General features: G+C 37.3%; 1 protein-coding gene and 1 pseudogene across 2 annotated transcripts; one reads left to right on the plus strand and one right to left on the minus strand.

Annotated features, from left to right (window-relative positions):
- The first annotated feature begins 3,298 nt into the window (after window positions 1-3,298).
- Window positions 3,299-3,969, plus strand: LOC137740785 (uncharacterized). The gene has a single exon (XM_068480589.2). It carries the CDS (start codon window positions 3,354-3,356, stop codon window positions 3,804-3,806), a length of 453 nt encoding a protein of 150 aa, XP_068336690.2. The 5' UTR covers window positions 3,299-3,353; the 3' UTR covers window positions 3,807-3,969.
- A 4,049-nt stretch (window positions 3,970-8,018) lies between these two features.
- Window positions 8,019-16,396, minus strand: LOC148694536 (protein-tyrosine-phosphatase PTP1 pseudogene; annotated as a pseudogene). The gene is made up of 6 exons (XR_015966748.1): window positions 15,170-16,396; window positions 12,094-12,339; window positions 10,132-11,465; window positions 8,715-8,906; window positions 8,286-8,379; window positions 8,019-8,204 (listed from the first exon to the last, which is right to left on the minus strand). The product of XR_015966748.1 is annotated as a protein-tyrosine-phosphatase PTP1 pseudogene (transcript).
- Window positions 16,397-20,558: the final 4,162 nt, after the last annotated feature.

Here is a 20,558-nt window from a genome sequence, read left to right on the forward strand (position 1 = left end):
AGAAAATTAAAGAACAAAACAAAAGAATCCATCACCTGTTGTTGGTATCAGTATGACACTCCTACAGGCTCAACATTTAGGGAGGTCAACGTAAAACAAATCATGAAAATGAAAGACACAAGAACAAGGATGATCTCACAAGGCAGTACTCATGCACATGGCTAAGGAATCTTGTAAATAAATCTCATTTGGCTTTGTTTGTTGCAATCTCAATTTACAATCAACCGGAATGTATATTTAATTATTTTTGTTGCGAATTTAATTATTCGAATTAAATTAATCTCAATTATATGCTCGAAAATCCTACAATAGCATCCATAAGATTTAATGTTTTTTTTTTATGGTAGTACAATACAACGCACAAGATTATGAAGTTTTCCCCGAAAAAAAATAATATTAGAGGTAATGCAAAGTCTCTCCACATTGCACAAATTAATTTGAATGAAATAAAAATAAGGAAACTAATGAAAATGACTTGAAAACTTTGAGTTTTAACGATAAGGACAAAATAAAAGGTAAAGTGAATAATATCAAGATTGACTTTTTAGTGTAAAAATGTGGTTTTTCATTAAAATAAACAGTACAGGGAGCTTTTCGTTAAAGTTCCCCTAAAAATATTATTTGATTTAAAAGAAATCAACATAACAAACATATAATGAAGAAGGTGAGAAGAAAATAAAATAAAAACAAATTGAGAGCATCATTAAGTCAGATAGGTGAGCACAATTCAAACCACACAAAATTAGGATAATGCATGTGTTCTTCTCGCAGTAAAAGAACCTACTTGTCCCCCCACTTATTATTATTGCTCCTCAGTATATGTATAAAAATAAATTTTGACTTCGGAAAAAGGAGGCTGCTCCTTTGTGTTAGAAGGAGGACAGACAGACGAGAAGAGAAATTGGAGAAACTTCATGTTCCAAATTCCAATTCCAATTCGGAAGACTATAAAAGCGAATTAAGAAATTTGCCAATCTAAAAAATTCACAATTTTGAAGTTCTCTAAATCTCCTCCTCCTTCCTCTTTTCTTGTAATCAAATCAAGTCGTCCACAACAACTTTACCGTTGAAGCAGAAAATATAGGTTAAATTTTGATTTCGACTACTTCAAAGTCTCTTCATTTTTTTCTACGCCTGACTGCTTCTCTTTTGCTTTCTTTTTTTTGTTGGCGCTTTTTTTATCTGTTTATAGGAATTGGGCTTGAAGTGTGGTTCGTTGTATTTATTTCCTAGTTGGGTACAGAGTCTAGCCCATCACATTTTTCATTGGTACAAAGCCCATCACATTTTCAAAGTTTCAAAAATGTAGCAAAAACACTTTTTTGCTTCATTTGAGCCAAAAGTCTCTCGAAAATGTGGCAAAATTATTTAAAAACATAATTTGGCAAAACATCAGATCCAAGATTTTTAAAGTACAATAAAGTAGAATTCATAATATACGTACTTTTATAACTAGTCGTTAAGCTTCATTCACGGTAAAGTATTAAGAAGTTTCTCTCTTTAATAATATTTTCTCACATTTATTAATACAAGCGACATTTTATATATACTAATCTATACTATTATTAAGAAAAATTCTCATTGTCAACCTTTTTTCTTATTTTTCTCTCACTTTTGATACACACTATTGACAAAAGGAGGGCAAAGTAATAATTTTCTACCTTTTGACAAAATGGCAATCATATCACTATTTTTCCTATTTTACCTTTTTTGTTTTTTTTAGATAATGACAATCATATTTTTCCAATTTTACCCTCACTTTTGATACACAATATTTACATAAGGAGAACAAAACAGTAATTATGTAATATTAAAAAAAATGCATTTATTAAGAGAAATTATTCACACACACAAAGTATGTGCTCTCTGCTAGTATATCTTAAGAGAGAAACGGTTTGAGTGAGTTGAAAAATAAGTGTTGCTTCGAATTGGTGGTGATGTGAAGGAGGAATAATTGATGGCTATGGGTTGCTGCTCAGAGAGAATCCGTTGGGAGATTGTTGGGGTTTTGTTGGTGATGGTGGGTATTGTGTTCATCTTGAGGAAAATCCAATCCAGTTGAGGTTTTATATGCACAAAAAAGAAGCCAGTGAGAGGAATTTCAATTCGAATATCTGTGAGACTTTTTTTTTTGTTTATCAGGTTTACATGTGAGTCCTTGCATGAAATATGAAACTACGTACATATATTATTTCACTAACGAAAAAATAAATAAGATTGTCGATACACCTGAAGATTACATGTAGACTAACTTTTTTTTTTTTTTTTTCGTATTGAATTACAAACTATTTAAAATTACTGAATCTCTAGATAACCTAACACTATTTTTAAAAGAAACCTTGGCAGTATGAGAAGAAATTTTATTAATAACGAAAAAAAAGTTATACCTAGTCAGAAAAGGAACAAAAACCTTACCCCTCATAATAAAAGGAAAAAAATGTGAAAAAGAACGGGGCATAAACCGTACTCCTCTAAAAAGATACAAGAAAATGAGAACATATAATCTAATACTTAAAATATCTAAAATACTATAATTTTTCAATAAATTCTCATAAACGTGTCTTCATTTCATCAAAACCGTACACTGTAAAGTTGTAGTAAGTTGTTCACGATGAGTTAGCTTATTGTTATTCCTTGTATCTTTTATACCATGCATTTTATTTTTATTTCATCTCTCTCCTTTTTCTCCCTACCTTCTATTCTTTTTTTTTATCTTTTCTACAAACATCGTCAAGCTTCAGAATTGATGGCTGACAATAACAAACGTTAATTGCGTGGGTGTAGCAATAACAAAAGTTAATGATATCTATAAATTACATAAAGATACCTTCCCAGTTGCAAATTGCGGCGGTCAAAATCTTAAGGCCGACAATCAAAAATAAGGGGCCAGCAATTAGTATTAAGAAAATATACAATGTTTCAAACATGAAACGCAAGGCCGGGCTTCTGGATCGTCAGCCGACATGCTCTTCATCCACCCACCGAATAAAAAACCAGTACGAGAATATAACACAGCCACGTCCCTTCCCCGGTGACGTCATTTTGTTCCTCGCAACCTGATTTGACTATTATCTCCATCAAATAAGGGTAGTTTTGTCACGGCCGGTGGGGGTTATTTCGTCTTTCTGTCCTTGTTGTCTATACCTAATCGGACAGCGGGGCTCGTTGTTAATTCATCGTATTACAACGTTACACGTATAAGGATGATGATTTTTGGTGACCCTAACGTGATTACGTCATCAGTATATGATTTTTGTTGTCTATATATATATGTATATGTATATATGCATGTATGTCTGCATAAGAAGAAGTCTAAGATTAGAAAGCAGAAGACTCAACAAAAGTTGCCAACCATGGAAAATAAGAAGAAGATTGGAGCCGATGATCAGGTGGATATTAAGGTCTGGAAACATCAGGATGATCAGGTGGATGAAGAGAGCGAGGAGATGGAGATTGAGAACTTTTATTCGTTGATTCGGAACTACCACGACGCTCGTAACCGTCTAAGATTTAGAAACGCAACACCGCCACCGCCGCAACAAGATCACAGTGATGGTCATGAAGTATTGTCGGAAAACAGCAAAAAGAGGAGAAAAACAATGAGCGAGGATGATGTTGATTCAGCAGGAGGAGGTAATTGGGTGCCAAGTTTTGAGGTGGGGGATTTTGCCAAAGAGGTGGAGTTTCGAGGACCTACGCCTTTACTGTTCCATTCTCTCTATTCTTGTAATGATACTGCTACTACTGCTGATAAAAAACAAGATGATGGAAACAACGAGTCTCTGGACTTGAAACTCACCCTGTAGACTGTAGGCTTGTAGCTAGTGTGTGTGTGATTTCCAAGTACATCTTAAATTAATCTGTAATTAACTCATTAAAATTTCTTGTGTTAAAATTTAGTGTTCTCAGTTCTTGATGCTGTGTAATTTGAATGTTAAAATTTAAATCATTAATTACTCTCCCTTGTAATATTAATCCAAGATAGATGAATGGGTTCTAGAGGGAAGTAGAAGAATTCCGACCCGTTTAGAAGTGCTTTTAAACAACTAAAAGTGCTTTTGGTAAAAACGTTTTTGTTTGGAAGAAGCACTAATTATGTGTTTCTTGCAAAAAGTACTTAAATTCATTTTCAGAATTTACTTGCATCTTTACCAATGATTGATTCCAAAAAACACTAATATCAAAAACATTTCAATCAGTTTAAAATACTTTTAAACACACTCTCACTTGCTTAAGAAAACAGCAAAATGATTTTAGGTGGGGATAAATTGGGGGGCCATTTTATGCTGTTGGCGCAAGAAATGTTTGTTTTATGAATGAATCATGCTGCATGACAACCGGCAACCGTAAGTTTGTGACTACTTTTCTTTTTAATTGTTACAGAAAAAGAAAAATAATAGACCAAAGAAAGAAAAAGAAAGTCGACAGGGAAAAAGAAAGAAAGAAAGAAATAATAATAAAGGGTCACAAACGGCGTTAGCCCAACCAAAACATCCATTGTCCCAACAGAGAAAAGAGCGAACCAGGCAAAATTTTAGTCGTCGGGAGTATATATTTCTCAGTCGTGGGAGTATCAAGGAGGTTTTCTTTTCCAATTCGGAGAAACCCAACCAATACAGAACTACATATTTGCTCAACAAGGATCCCAAATGCCCTTTAGAGCAGTTCCACCCTTAATAAAATGCGCTAGAAATCAGCGTATTTTTTTACTCAGTGAACAATGATAGACCCCAATGAAAAAATAACCTAATGCATTTTATTAAAATATGATTAAATAAAATACATCTCCAATTGGACCTTTAAAATTATGATTTTAATAGGTTTTAAAAACCTATTTTGTTACCCAATCCATCAAACACCCCCATCACTTTTGCCCTTTTTCCCACCAGTTCTCTCTCTCTCTCTCTCTCTCTCTCTCTCTCTCTCTCTCTCTCTCTCTCTCTCTCTCTTTTCCAGCTCACTGCTCTCCTTCTCCTTCCTCTTCAAACCCTTCAACAAATCAAACACAAAATATTATTTTTGTAATCCCTGGAGCTCAAGGAACCCAACCATGGCCTTGTATGCGGCATCGGTGCATGGTGCGAGGTCCTACCATTGAAGCTAAGAGCTTGAGCTCTCAATTTCTAACCCCAGGTGATGTTTCTATCACTGTATTGGTTAATTCAAGGGCTTAATTCCCTGCATGTGATTCTGACAAAGGAAAACAGACAAACTCCGACGAGTTCAAGGTCCAATTATCGGTGAAATCTCATGTGTTTCACCTGGGTAAGTTCTCAATCCTATTCTTATGGTTTCTAACTTATAAATCGTGTTGGAAACCTTTGCGTTGATGCAAACATGTTGTCGGTGCATTTTTTTTTCTTCAGATTTTCCAACGAACTCAGGCCATCACTTTCAGGTGCAAAAAAAGGAAAAAAAAAGTGACTAACGTCAGCCTGAGTCATGTAGGCTGTCCCATGGGTCTGTCAATTCTGGGCCAGTCTCTTGCCTGGCTTAGGTTGGGTGCCAGCCTATCCGCTGGGCTAGAGTGCAAAGCCTGGGTGCCGGGCCGCCATTTTTTTGGCTGGGTGCCGACCTATCAGTTCCTCGGTGGAACTACTCTTATATGATTTTACCATCTACATCTACTTGTAGTATAATGTGTGTTTTTAGGAAGTGGAATTGTACATGCGATTCACGTATTCAGAGAAAATACTTGTATAAAGTGAATTTGGGGAACGCAGAAAGAAAGAAAGAAAGAAAGAAAAGAAAAAAAGAGAAAAAAAGAAGGAAATTATGGTTTTCTAGATACTAGTATACGTAATTATACAATAAAATATAATTTTATCATTTACTTGTATTGCATCTCGTGAATAAATACAAGATTGCAATAAATTTCACTCAAAATTTACACAAAAGTTCTATAAATCAATGAAATTTTATGAAGATAACAAATCTATCAAAATTTCTCAAAATTGTAATTGAGGTCACACTTTTCAGAGATGTGGTTTACATGTCATATAACAGTTTTTCTTCTTTTATGATTGAACCAAAAAGTTATGTAAAAGTACATGATTGCAATTTTTACTTAGGTAGATCAAATAGAATGTAGGAGAAACATGATTTCAGTCGTACCACGCAACAGAAATGAACAATAAAATATTCTGAAAAGTACAAAACTCAACAAGACATACACTAACAAACCTACGTTGAACTTTTGTATTGCTAGCCGTCCTTACTTAAGTGTTATTTAGATGAACACCGTTGAACGTTGGTAGACTTCCTCACAAGCAAAGATCGCACACAACTTCCTCACGACATATGATAACGTATGAATGAATGTTAGGTTTCAAAAACTTTTATTAAGTTGCTCACAAAACAAAACGTAACATATGCTAAACCTCTTCTTTTGCTCTTAGATGCAACGATGAGTATTAGGGTTATGCAAAAGGTGGTCTTGCGAATGATACAAACTTTGTTATTTGTAGGGATTGCAAGCCTAAATATCATGCGATTAATTACACCAACATTCCTTAAGATTTTTCATGTTTTCACAAAAACTCCTCATGTTAAAATTACACTAACATCCTTTGAGGTTATTTTTTAGGGTAAATTTGTAGACTAAATTTTGTAAACTAAAGTTGATAATTGGATTATTACTTAAGCTTTGATAAACATGTTTATTATTATATATAACTAGTGGTGAGGTCAGGAATTGTCGGGAGGAGGGGAGAAATATGAAAGAGTAGAAGCTTCTACCTTTCTTTTTGTCACTCTCCATAAAAATACATTCGGTTGCGAAAACTCGTCAAACACTTTCACAACCTCACTCATTTCTCCTCATTTGGAATAAATGCAATACATATTGAGTGCAACCTTGTCTTGTATCTTAACAAACCCATGTATGATTTTCTCATATGTGAGTGCTTTGATCTCGCACACGCCTTCAGAGCAATGAGAATGGTGAAATTATCAAGCTTTACCTCATTGCATCTTTACTCAGATTTCATGTTATGGAAGAGATACAAGGCATCTTCCCAACGATTCTCTCTAGAGTAACTCTTGAGCGTGGAATTCAAGAGAGAGGCAGTTAAGTAGTTTATTTTGTCAAACACCTTGCAGGCATGACCAAGGGACTCATATAAGTATGCTCATTGGGTTCTTTTCCCTCAATCAACATTGTATGAAGATACCTCTTGGTCATCATATACAGTTGTGGTGCATAATGACCTTAAATGGAGCCTCATAAGACTTGAAACTTTTCTACTTACCCAATTCCTTCATACTATCAAACAACTTAATTGACTCTTGAATAATGAATGTCTTATCGTAGTCCTCATTAACGACGTCGTTCTGTGTTTTTTTATCCCAGGACCAAAACGACATCATTTTGACCTAGGTATTTAAAAAAATAAAACGCAGAAGAAGTAGCAAAGCATAAAACATAGAAGCAGCGAAGTAGCGCAACATATTTCTATATCAGTGCAGAGGACCAGATGGGCGAGATCCTCACTCTCAAAGCTGATTTCCAGTGACCGAAGAGGCGACTGCCCCTTCTTGTCCCCATATATCTTCGCCTATGTTTGTGACATATCATTTAGTTTGCAAAGTTCATCTACAAATTTAATCTTCCTAGCATTATTCTTTTTTTTTTAATATTACTATCAAGAGGTGAGGGAAGAGTTTGAAACTCTTTTATTCACAAAAGAAACATGGAAAGTCAAACTAACGTTTTTGTGACATTAAAAACATTGTTTTTAGTGTAACCAAATTGCACATGGGACGAGTAGAAATGAAAGAACATTGTTTTAAGTGTAAAACAATTGCAGATGACACGGGTGGATGAATCTTTAGATATATCATAATTCCGAATTTATAGAACGATATATTTGAGAAATAAATTGGTATCGAATTCGTCATTTAGCATTTACGAGATTCAAAGTTAGGACTTTTCAATTACAAGTGAAAAGTTGTGAAAAAGAATACTATTAGATCGGAATACTAATTGGCAGCATTAGTTCACTTAAAAAAGAATTGGATACCCCGACATATGAGCTCGCTTGGATACATTAAAAGTTAGAACAACTAAATAACCGGTGGAAGAAATCATTGTACTCAGTCTATCATAGCATGATGGCCAAGATGTCTGTTTTTACCACCAACTCTTAAATGGAAGAAATCAGGTACAGATGAAAAGGACAATGATGATGGAGATGGGCATTGAGCTGCTCCATTAATGCAGTAAAGCATTTATCATCAGGATACAAATAGAGCAAGGAAAAATGATGTATTCGGCGATGAAATACCTTGGGACAAGCAAGAGGCACTACAGTTCTGCTATGGATCTATTAAGCCGCAACCAGCTTTTGGGGTAAAGGGAACCACAATAAAATTGTCAGCCTATGTATGCTGATTGGACACGGAATATAACAAAGCTGCCCAGCAGCATTGAAATTTAGCACAACAGAGGTGACAAGAAGGAGGAGCAATCTAGCAAATCGTTTAAGAAATGAGGGCAGAGCAAGCAGAGAAAGCAGAGCGCAAGGGCGACATCATATCTGCAGCATTTGTTTAATAGCATAGGGCTACCCAAAGGCGGGTAGAGCAACCACAGTTTCTTGTAACCCTTAGCCTGACTCGAAATGACCAATTTATCCCGATTACAAAATAACTCCTCCAATTCTCAGGTTGCCAGGTTCGATTATTGTTCTTTGTAATGAAGAATGATTTCCTACTCTAGGAGCCATGTATTTTCCTTAGCAGGGAAGGGGCAACTTACACCTGTCGAGGTTTAGGGTTTAGGGCTTGGGGCAGTTTACTCTTATGCTACATGGATAGAACATAATATATGATGTTAATAACTGTGGATGTACTGCATTCCTTGATCGATAGGAGGATTAACTCCAGAAAGATTCAAATGAGATTTCCTGCAAACAAACAAATGATGGATTAGTTGGTGATCATTGGTGGGAACTGCTCTTTCTGTACCAACATGGAAAGAAGAAACGAATGGAAGGAAATACGGTTGGATCAAAATATAATTCTGGGAGGAAATAATGGATCTATTTTTCTGTACATGTATGTGCATCAGGATGAAAAATCCGCCTGCAGGAATATTATCAAGTGTATAATGGACAATATCACTTAGGACATCTTGTTGAATAAGCCCTGAGATCATTTGTCAGCCCATGTATCCTGATTGGATACGGAATATAACAAAGCTGCCCAGCAGCATTGAAATTTAGCACAACAGAGGTGACAACAAGGAGGAGCAATCTAACAAATTGTTTAAGAAATGAGGGCAGAGCAAGCAGAGAAAGCAGAGAGCAAAGGCGACATCATATCTGCAGCATTTGTTTAATAGCAAAGTGCTCGCCAAAGGCGGGTAGAGCAACCACAGTTTCTTGTAACCCTTACTTTTTCTGATAATAGCAGTAGCACCAACACAAATCCACAAGAAAATTGACTTCTTAGCCTGACTCGAAATGACCAATTTATCCGATTACAAAATAATTCCTTCAATTCTCAGGTTGCCAGGTTCGATATTGTTCTTTGTAATGAAGAATGATTTCCTACTCTAGGAGCCATGTATTTTCCTTGAAAGTAATTTCTAAAGTAAGCAAACAAAAGAAAAATAGAGCATTTTCATTTCATATAATGAATAAATATTTCATACACCAGTAACCAGAAGTAGATATAATCAAATACACAAACAAAGGGACTGTTTTAAATTGTGAAAGTGAAAATAACTTAAAATAGCTTTTGGTTTTTGTCTTTTCAGTTTTCATTTTGTCTCATTTGCTCAACGAGGTATCTGACATGATTTAAAAAACTCATAATACTTTATCCTTCTCCATAACTCAACGAGGTATTTTAAAGAAAACAGGGCACATCAATCCTAACTGAAAATAACTAAAAACCAGGAAATAAATAAATGCTAACCGAACAAGCAAACATAATTCCACAAGGACAAGAAATCCTGGATATTATTTCCTCCTAACCGTAACTTAGGAGCTAACTTAGATAATAAAATATAATCTCATACTTTATTATATTTATATTATTCAACATCATTTTTCTCCACATCGGCTCTTAAAGGTAACCAAAACATTAGGGATAATAGAGTTTCTCTTAATTCCGTCCAGTACTCACCTGCTTCTGCTTCAATCAATTTGCCATAGTCTTGCACTAACACCAAGCTGCTTCCGCTTCAAATTGCCATAATTATTTAAGGAAACCAAGCTGCACTAACATTGGACACTCCACGAGCTTTGTAGAAACAGTCCTGCCACTTAGATCAAGAAAGATTGCAGTATGTTGTTCTGAGGCTTCCTGCAGGAGATCAATTCTTTGAAAAATATACCATGTTCCCATTCACCACACCTGTCCATTGGACACACACAACATCTTAGATATCTTGCAAGTTCGGTATTTATGCACAATTGTTTCACCCACTCTTTGTTATTGAATTTTTTCAACACCCAAATGTCAATATGCATATCTGACCAAGCATCCACAACGGCCAGGCATCCTCTAAGATTAAGCAAATTCAAGTAAGGCAGAAACCGTTACTTCGTAAGGGCGGATGAGGAATGCAATAGAACTCCTCTTTCTTGAAATCGAAAGATATTATATTGCTAGTTTCTCCCATTGCTGTAATTCTCGTCCCCCAATTGATCACCCAATGCATATCCCCACAAGCAGATACGTTCTTGTGACTTAATCCTTCACAAGGAGGAACTGAGCTTATCTCTTGCCAAGTGCTTGTTCCCAATACAAGAATTTGGGCCACCATGTTTTTGGGAAATGGTTTCCCACAAACACGAAGAATCTTGTAGGTGTTTGTTATATTATCAAATCCCATAGCATACCAATCGAAGAATGCACGACCTCTACGATAGGATGGTGCGGCTGGCACTTGGACACTACTGGTTGGGAGCATAAGAACTTCTCCCTTAAGTGGACTGAATAAGAAGCATCAACCTCCATACTTGAGCTCTTTAAAGCAGACCAAGTTACAGAAAACAAAATGTACATTGTACCTATTGTTATGGCTGGTTAAGAAGATCTCAGATGCAATTCCATGGTTTCTCAGTTTCAAGGCGTTTTCATTGACATTGTAATCCAGTGAGCACAAAGGCTTGAAGTTGTAAAAGCATCCAGTGAGTGAGGATTTGACAAGAAGCATAAATTGAGGTAGGTACTTCAGCAGCATTGTTGGTAGCAGTAAATAAACGCTGCGTGTGCATTGTAACAAAAGCAGGATTGTTGACCATGTTCTTCAACAGCTTAGAGACACTTCGAAGGCAACAAAGTGAAGTTGTGGGCAGTCTCAAAATGATGTCTATAAGGATGTTGATGTCTAGATCCATCAGCTTAGCATTGTTGTTGTTGCTGCAGCGTCCTTTTCTCTTGGTCCCGCACATCTCCAGGCCGGTTGGGATTGGGTGCTTACGTTGGACTAGGACTTGAGAGATAACGGCATCCTAGAAGAAACAGAGATCGAATATTACAACTATAATTCGGTAACGGTGGGTTGGGATGACTAGTAATAAACGAAAATTATGATACACAGGCATAGCAATCACCTTTCTTGTTTGCTCATCGGACTCGCAAGTAGACCTGCAAACAGTTCGTGTTTGCCGTGGTCGTGCCATTTTTGTGCTAAACCGTTATCTTAACAGCTAGCGTCGTGTTAACCCATTAAGCTAACGGATTGAAGAATTCAAATTCGTATTAAAAAAAAATACAAGTGATATTTATCTCTAAACTACATTAAGGTGGGGGAAAGGGTTTATACCGAAGACGGAGTGGATTGAAAGGGAAAGCTGTAACCATTAGGGCAATCCATCACTTTCCGGAAGAGAGAGAATTAATATTAAAAAATAATAATAAAAAATAAAAAAACTGCTAGATTGCCTAATCCTAATGCACACAGTAACACATGCGATATCAAATTTGAGATTATTGAATTGTGAACAAAACAATAATCATAAGGTGTGCTTGCGACCAGTGACCAGAGACCAGAGACAGAGAGGAGTACCTTCAATCTTAAATCTTAAATCTTAAATCATGTATGTGCAGATGGATGGATCATGGAGGTGGAAAAGTCACCTTATATTTCACCAAATTCGCCAATTCTGCTCCCATCTCCTTCCAGGAGCAGGAGCAGGAGCGGAGCGGGAGGAAGAGGCAGCTGATTCAGTTGTCTCGCTATCGCTGGATGTTCCGACTCGGACTCCGAGGATGGTTACAGAGACTACTTGTCCCTTGTCCATGTCCTATCTCAAGATTGCTTGATGCTTGAATGCTTCAGATTACCCTCTGACTTCGGTCTCCAGATCACTCGCCTCTTCTGATCTATTTTTTGTTGTCAAACAAATACTCTTTTAAATGGGTATTAATCAAATATCGTCAAATATTAGCCTATAATTTTAAAATTATCAGTTTTTTTTATTTTTTATTTTTTGCCAGAAGTTGTAGTAATATTAAATACTAATCGAAATGTTTACATCAGATGCCAAAGTGTTAAACAACCACTCTGGTTCAAAACCATCCCGAGAATGACTACCCCCCATACGCACAACAAAAGATGCCACCAAATGCGCAGCCTGATTACAGACACGAGGAGCATACAGAAACTCAATAGATTCAAATTGTTGCTTTAAAGTACTTATATCCCACAAGATACCATCCAAAACCGCCTCCGGTTGTATATGACCATGAATCATATCAACAAGAACCTGGGAGTCAGTCTCCAATTGTATAGAGGTAAAGCCTCGTTCCACACAAGCCACCAGAGCGACCCGCATTGCTTCCGCTTCCGCCATAAGACTTGAGACACAAGGAAATGCTCCAATACCACGAGCACCATTGAAAATGCCCACAAAATCCCTAGCCACCCACCCAACACCACCTATACCCGTCTGACTAAAAACTTTATAATATATTGAAATATCACTTAAACAGATACAAATACTCTTAATTCCTACAAATAACTAGTTGTTAATTAATATATTCTTGTGCGATAATCAAGTGATGCTTTCACTAATATTTTTCTCATTTTTTATTTTTATTTTCTTCATCAAACGAAGACCAGAGATTTCTGTTAATTTTATTTTTTAATAAATAATCAGAGAAAGTGGTATTAACATCCTACTTATCAGATTCTTGTTCTTGTCTTGCTAGGATTGTACAGCCAATATAAACAATAAAATGACAGAAAGAAAATTGAATAAATTATAAATAAAACAACAACCTCAACTACTTGAATGGTTACAGTTAAGCCACATCAACATCTTACATTGATTTTTTTGATAGGGATAATAAGACAAAAAACAATGTGTGAGAGAAGGAGAGGAAAGAGGATGAGAATAGGAGGGGAGAGAATCCTACTCCGTCGCTAATACTAGGCACCGCCGCACTAGTAGTCTAGCATTGAACTTCCCACCGCCCAAAAGTTTCCCACATTAATCAAAACATCACTAAAATTCAAATCAGTTGATTGTTTCTTGATGGTAGTGATGAAATCAGAAGTCAAGCTTAAAGGCTTTAGTTATTTGTTACGATAAGCATAAGCATGAGTTGAATGTTTACTTCCTCCGATGGTTCAATTTAGTGTATAAGGCTTTTTTTCCTAGTTGTAGAGCTGTTACAATGACTGTATGAAGTCCTGCTGCCTTCTACTTACTATCTTTTGAACAAGGGTGCAATTTCGATTGAAATTTCGTATATTTCTGACCTTGGAACGCCTGAATTAAATCCTATTTCTGAAATCAGGAAAACAGTGGGCTTTCAACTTAAACTACCAAAAATGACTATCTTCGTGTAGAAGTAAACAAGATCTTGTAACTGATGCAAAGATGATCTTTTCCATGAACAACATTTGATTCGACCATTCCCCCAATATCACTCAATGGAAAACTCTCCTGACTCTTTTCGATTCTGAAAATTTGCAAAAAATCCAAAATGTCTCTGTTTTCCGAAATTGGAATGGATGTTGACTTTCTTAAATGTTTCTGGAATGAAATTGGAAGACAATTTTCATTTCAATCAATTTTGGATTGCAATTGGAAGAATATGATTCCAAACTGATTTGTCCGAAAGTCAGGCGTTTTCTTTTAACACAGCCATCAAACAAAATCTGAGAGCAGAAGGTGAAAAAACCTCCATTGCATAATTTCCCTAATGTCTGAATCAAGAGACAATGAAAAGTAATGATTGACCAAGAAAAAAAATTGGGGATCTCCCAAGTCAACAGCTTGAATTGCTTGCACAAAGGGCTTCCAAAGAAGTGGTGACTTGGAACTGAGATCACCTCCAATCAAGGCAGTAGCTTTAGCCTCTCTCTTGTTATATGAACCCAATCTCCCAAGAATTAGAAATTAAGTTGAGCTCATACTTCCACTATAACAAAAGCAGCAGCAGTACCAAAAACCAAAGAGATTAGCACCACACTGCACAAACTAGTTTACCTCAAAGTGAACATTCAAAATCATAGAGGAGAACAAACCCCCTCATTCCTCTCTATAGCAACCCTAATGTGATGTCTTTACATTGATAAAACACCTAATCCTAAATGATTTTACTCTCTCTAACTCTCTAGCATTAGCAATGCTTATGGCATAACATTGATCAAGCATCTGCATCATTTCTTCAACTTGTACAAGAAAGTGCACGTTCTAAACACTTATAAATACAAAAGTTTGTCTTCCCTTTAAAACCACCCTCACTCGCTTCCTTGACGCTAGGCCCCACCATCACCTCCACAACCTCTTGGCTTTTAAACACACCAGTGTTAGTGTAGCCCGTGTAGGCAGCAGCTATTGCTTTGCATCTACTTATCCATCCTCTCACGAGAATAATAGGAAAAAGAAAATTAGGAATGTATGGCAATAGCATCCTCCATTCCTCCTAGTATCCAGACTTATGCAGAACTAGCTAGGAGGGGCTTACACAGAAGATGCATGTGTACTAGGGCACTAACTTTCAATGGAAGAGAAGCATAAAGCAAGAATTAAAACATATAAACTGCAAGTAAGGAATTCATAAATCAATACAACTCTGAATCTAGCTACATAACTGAAATGTAATTCTGATTTCCATGTTAATTATTCAGAACGATTGTATCTCAAGTTTGCAAAAGTAAAGAAACCATGTCCTGTCAAAAGCAAGTACTGGAAGTGTTTACCTCACTTCGCTATATATTCAACTGCCAAGTGGGGATCCATCCGATATGAGCTCTTCCAATTCATCAATGACGGCATCATAACAGAAACGATATTGCTCCGGTTTCTGGACCATTCCATCTCGCTGAGACCTGAATGTGGATATTGTTTTTACTAAATCTAAAGCAGACATGTCCCCCGAAAGAATTCTCTGCAGTGCATCATGAATGATGCAGTACGTTCCAGTTCTCCCAACACCTGCGCTGCAGCGCACCACTATTGGGCTGCAGTCGGGTATGCCCAGTGTTACCTGATACATTACTCTTTTCAAAATTCCACGAACTGCAAATGTGTCTTCGGGAACTCCATGGTCGGGCCATTGAGGATACTGAATATGCAAAACAGACATGGGCGGTGAAGGTTCCTTCGAGTCTGAGTCTGATGACTGTTCTTTATTAATCTTCTTCTTCACCTCCAAAAGGCGCAATACTAGTGAATCCGAATTACCATCTCCAAATCCACCAACTCTTCTCATCCACTTAGTGGCTACACATACATTCCCAAATTCTCTACTACTAACGCCGTCGTTGTCATCAGCCTGAAAATAATCTCCACATTTGTTATCATCCAAGTCAGTAAGCATGACAATTACAGAGCAAGGTACTGGATGAACGTCTCCCAGAAAGCTTCAAAGGTGTGTGAAAGTGGACCTTGTGTTGCAATAAAACAAGAGGAGGAAGATGGTGTTGCAATGAAGCTGGCATTGATGTAGTCCCCTGCCCCTGCCGCACAAGAGTTAAGAACAACCCTATTTTGGTCGAACGCTACGTATTCATCATACCGGTTTTTGCAGAAATTGAGAGTGTTGAGAGCCACAGTGCTACGCTTCTCCGCCTCAGATTGTGTTATATAAATGGCATCTGACTGATCCCACTCTCGGTTGATCTGTTCGGGTATCCGGACCTTGTCTTTGAAGAATTTGAGAGCAAAGGCACAGTTTTCATGCTGTTGGGGGTAAGGGCAACTCTGGTCGAACAAGAATTGGCCAACAAGTCCTCCAAGGAAGGGATGGCGGCCAGTGTCATGGATTTTGGGCGTTTGGTGTCCTCCTCCGGCATCCCCCTCCTCCTCTTCTTGGTCTCCTCCTCCGGGTCCGGCATCTTTCGATAATTGAAGAGGACAAACAGCCCAAATCACAGCTTAGGGTTTTATTTTTGCGGTAAAACTTGAGAGTTGTGAATGAATTTCAGGCTTCTTTGGACTAGAAAAAATTAGAAGCCCACTAGCCCGGCCCAAAAAGGAACACTACTAGTTAGAATCTAGGACTCGGAGTCTGCTGCAAAGCTTCTTCTTAGCCAACCTGCAACACCAAAAAGTGCCATAGATAGCGCCATGACCTTGCTTTCCTGCTTTTTAATGCAGTGAGAAGAAGGCCAAACGAAGCACCAAAGCAAACATTCCATTTGCAAACCTCTATGAAGGTATAAACTCTAGCAAACTAGTATCTTCTCTTTCTGGTAAGCCAAACTCCTCCACAAGTCCCTACAGACTTTTTCATTTTTCGTGTTTGTGATATTGGAGCGTCAATAGCACGGGTAGCCGCTAGACCTATTTGATAACTATTTTGTTTTCGGTTTTGAGTTTTTGGTTTGAAATAAAGAGAGAATACAAGGAAGAAGGGATGGGATGAATCAGGATTGAAGAAGGGTGGTGGGAAGAATGTGAAACAAGTGTATCTAGAATGGAACCCAACATGAAGTAAAAACTCAAAGAATAGAAGGAATTTGAAGCATGCGTACTTTTTCTTGAATGACAAACAATATTTTATTTTAATTTAAACTAAAAAAGGGAAAGAGTTTGAATCTAGCACATAATGGGTTGAAGAAGAATATCCGTCCCCTAACCTAAGTCAATTCACTACTAATTAGTTCAATACAAAATTCACATGCCAGCCAATACCTATTATAAAAAGAGTATAACTTTTTTTTTCTATGAAAATAAACTTTATTAAGATAAAAGGAATCCCAAGAACAAGGAAAGCATACAGCCAATATAATATCAAGGGACCATTTTTGCTCACCACTATTTAGTGAGGTGTATGCTCACCACCTTATTTATCACTGTTATATGAGTTTGAATTTTGAGATTTGTAAAGAGGTACTACACAAACAAAAAGATATTACACACAAACAAAACACATAAAGAGGTACATGAACACACTAATTACAAAGAACAACGTGGATCTCAAATACACAAAAAACAAACAAGCCCAAGTCTAGTTTGTAGCCTAGCATACACAAACCACAAAACAGAACCCAAAGTTTCTAAAGCTACTGTAGAAACTCCTTCCAGCGCCGACACACCTCAAAACAAAGCATAGAAGCCAACCTCCATGACCATCCAGAAAACCAAAGTTGAAAAAGAAGAAGGCCGCACCATCCTCCACAGACCACCAAAACGAACGCCACCCAGAAACAAAGAAAGCCCGCAAGAAGAAATATCTAAGCAACGACATCGCCAACAAGGGCGACCATCGGGAAAGACCAACAAAAATCAACAAGGGCCCCGTTAAAATGTGAAAAATCACAAGAAAAGGTAGGCGAATTGAATTGAGATTGAGTGGAAAGATAATGAGGCCAAATGGTGAGGATGGTATAGGAAAGGGAAGATATGGAATTTGGGATCCAGATGGTGAAAACAGAGGCAAGAAAGGTGTAGATTGGGACGGAAAAGGTGGGATGGGCTTATTGCAGACCACAAAAAGGGAAAAGAAAAGAAGAAGAAAATAGGAAAAACATGGACAGCCACCGACCCTAGCCATAACAGGGCAAGCGGCTACACAGGAAAACGGAGGAGAAAGCTGAAACTCACACTATGGTGAGAAAGACTCTCACTGGTGGGCTTATTTTTCTATTTCATTATTGGTAACGATATAATTGTAGATGTTGATTGCAATTGCCTTGAACATGCCCTTGGCCCTTTGCCCCATGGTTGCTATCACTGCAATTTGGGTTACGTCTCTGGTTCTTGCACTTTCACATTGTTGACAAAGGTACGCTAAGATACAAACTAGATCGGCACAATTCTTCGATTGTAGATTACCGAACATTTGACTGTCAAACAGTCTTGCATACTGGAACGTCTGTCTTTTTTTTGTCTTCTTCCTCCGACCTTATATATGATTCAATTATAATTCTTAGCTCGTCAAGAATAATCTTATACATGGATGTATGTAAGGCTTTCATCAAATTAGTCGGTTGACACTGAAGACCTGTTACAACTCTGCAGAATAATCGACAATGTGTATTCTAGTGTATGCAAGAAGCCCTGCAAAGAGTATTGTAACCATCCCTCAACCCTCTTCAAGGTCTCATATGGAGTACAAAAAGGATCCCAGGGTGTCCCTAAATATGGTCTTATATTCCCATAAATGAGAGAGTGTTCCAACATGACTGGCGATGACATTGAGGTCTTTCAATGGCCATGGTTCCTTAGTATAGTTAGTGTACGCTCTTTGTATATGATACTTGGCTTTGTCCCAAGAGTATGCAGCTGTTCTGAACAATTTTAACAGGGAGGTAGCAAGAAAACATCCAACTCTGACACACTTATTTTGGGAATAACTGTTTCCCCCTGCTGCAGAAAGCTTGATAGGGATTGTCCATGGGGGTGATAGGACTGTGTAAGAAAGGGCCTTAACATCTATCCCTTGATTACTTGGGCTCTTTTTCGGAAAGATGCGCCTATTGTTGTCAGATTCGGACCTCATGTTCCACACAAGTATAAGTATTTATCCAGCAATCCTCTCTGTCATTCCCGTAGTCAGTCCCTTGAGCATCTCATTGATCACTTGAGAAGCACTTCATTTTCCAGCACCTTGAGGTGAATTTCATCTCCTGCAAGGCACTTTGCATCGACCCAATCCGTTTTGGCTGCTCCTTGGAAAACTATGTGGTTTAATCCTTCATACCTATTTAAAGTACACATAAGGCACTTGGCATTGAGCCAATCCATTTGTTGAAGTTGTAGAAGACAAGACGTGTTGTATAAGGACCTATAACTCCATGTTATCATAAAAACCAAATTCAAAAAATTCACAATTCAAGCTTCAATGTAAATGTCTAGTCCACTACCGAAATAAAAGAGAAAACTAACAATTCCACTTTTGAATTTTAAAACACTAAAATAAGTATTCAGAGGGAGATGGCTGGCAATACTCAAGTGAGACTAACCATAGGAGCCACTTCCAGAAAAATGGATCTCAGTTTATCAAGACCACACATATTTGTCCTATCTGAACCAATTTGAACAGATAAATACAACGAAAAATTAAAACAGACATGTGAGACTAACCTTTTGGAATCGAGGTGGGGATTTGGTCTTTGCTGTTGAAACTCGAAACGGCAAGAAGAAGCTCGTGGGTCGCAGGTCGCCGCTGGGAAGGAGAGATTGGGAGTGATCGAAGACTGAGAGAGAGAGAAAGAGAGAGATGAATACGCGGAAGCTGCAGTGGGACTGCGAAGTGTAAACTGGGAACTGGAAGAAAAGGACAATAGTTTAGGGTTATGCTAGGGAAAAACAATGTCGTTTTCACTAATAGGATTATTAATTAATACTTACTGTTTATTGGTGGGCAGTTGGTGAGTTTTTATTTAATAGTTATTGTTTTTGATGAGTTGTCATTTCTCGTATGGTTCATTTTTCTCGAATCATTTCCTAACAAACAGGGGGCCCTCTAAAAGTTATAATAATTGTAGCCGTTGGATCAAAATCCAACGGCTCATGTTCGTGGGTCATGAGGATCCCTAGCATTTGCTCAGGAGAGGATCCAATTCTTTTGTTTCCCATACGGGCCATACCCATTACTGACTAATAGGATGCTAATATACATACAGTAGTCGAAAGAGGCTGAAGGTTCTTCAAGTAAACTATCTTGAAAGGAAATATGAGGCCTTTAGAGAACAACAATAAATATGATTTATATTGTTGTGCCCTTCAAGATGAAAATGCGTTATTAATGTTGTGAATTTAGATCAACTTATAGCGAAAAGTCTCACAGTCGAGATGAGGATATTTAATTATGACTACTTCATTGTGTAAGTTAACCAAATTGTCACCCTAAATACTATTGTACATAAACAAGTAAAAATAATTAATTAATTAATTTCTAAGACTTGGAGTTGGAGCAGTTGATGAGTGGCAAAAAATACCAGTACTTCCCTCTAATTGTTCACCAAATGAAATGATTGGGATTGCAGAAGCCAAAACTATGTATGTGGTAGGAGCCACAATCCTTAAAAAAATCATCGACAAGAAAAATGGCACCAAGGCATAAAGCTACATTCACCATTATTTAAAAGAAAATTTTGAATCCAACAAGTGTGCCAGACATGCATAGCCTTTTGGAAACTG

Source organism: Pyrus communis, chromosome 9 (assembly GCF_041283825.1).
Source record: "Pyrus communis isolate YQ-2024b chromosome 9, ASM4128382v1, whole genome shotgun sequence".
Classification (NCBI taxonomy): Eukaryota; Viridiplantae; Streptophyta; class Magnoliopsida; order Rosales; family Rosaceae; genus Pyrus; species Pyrus communis.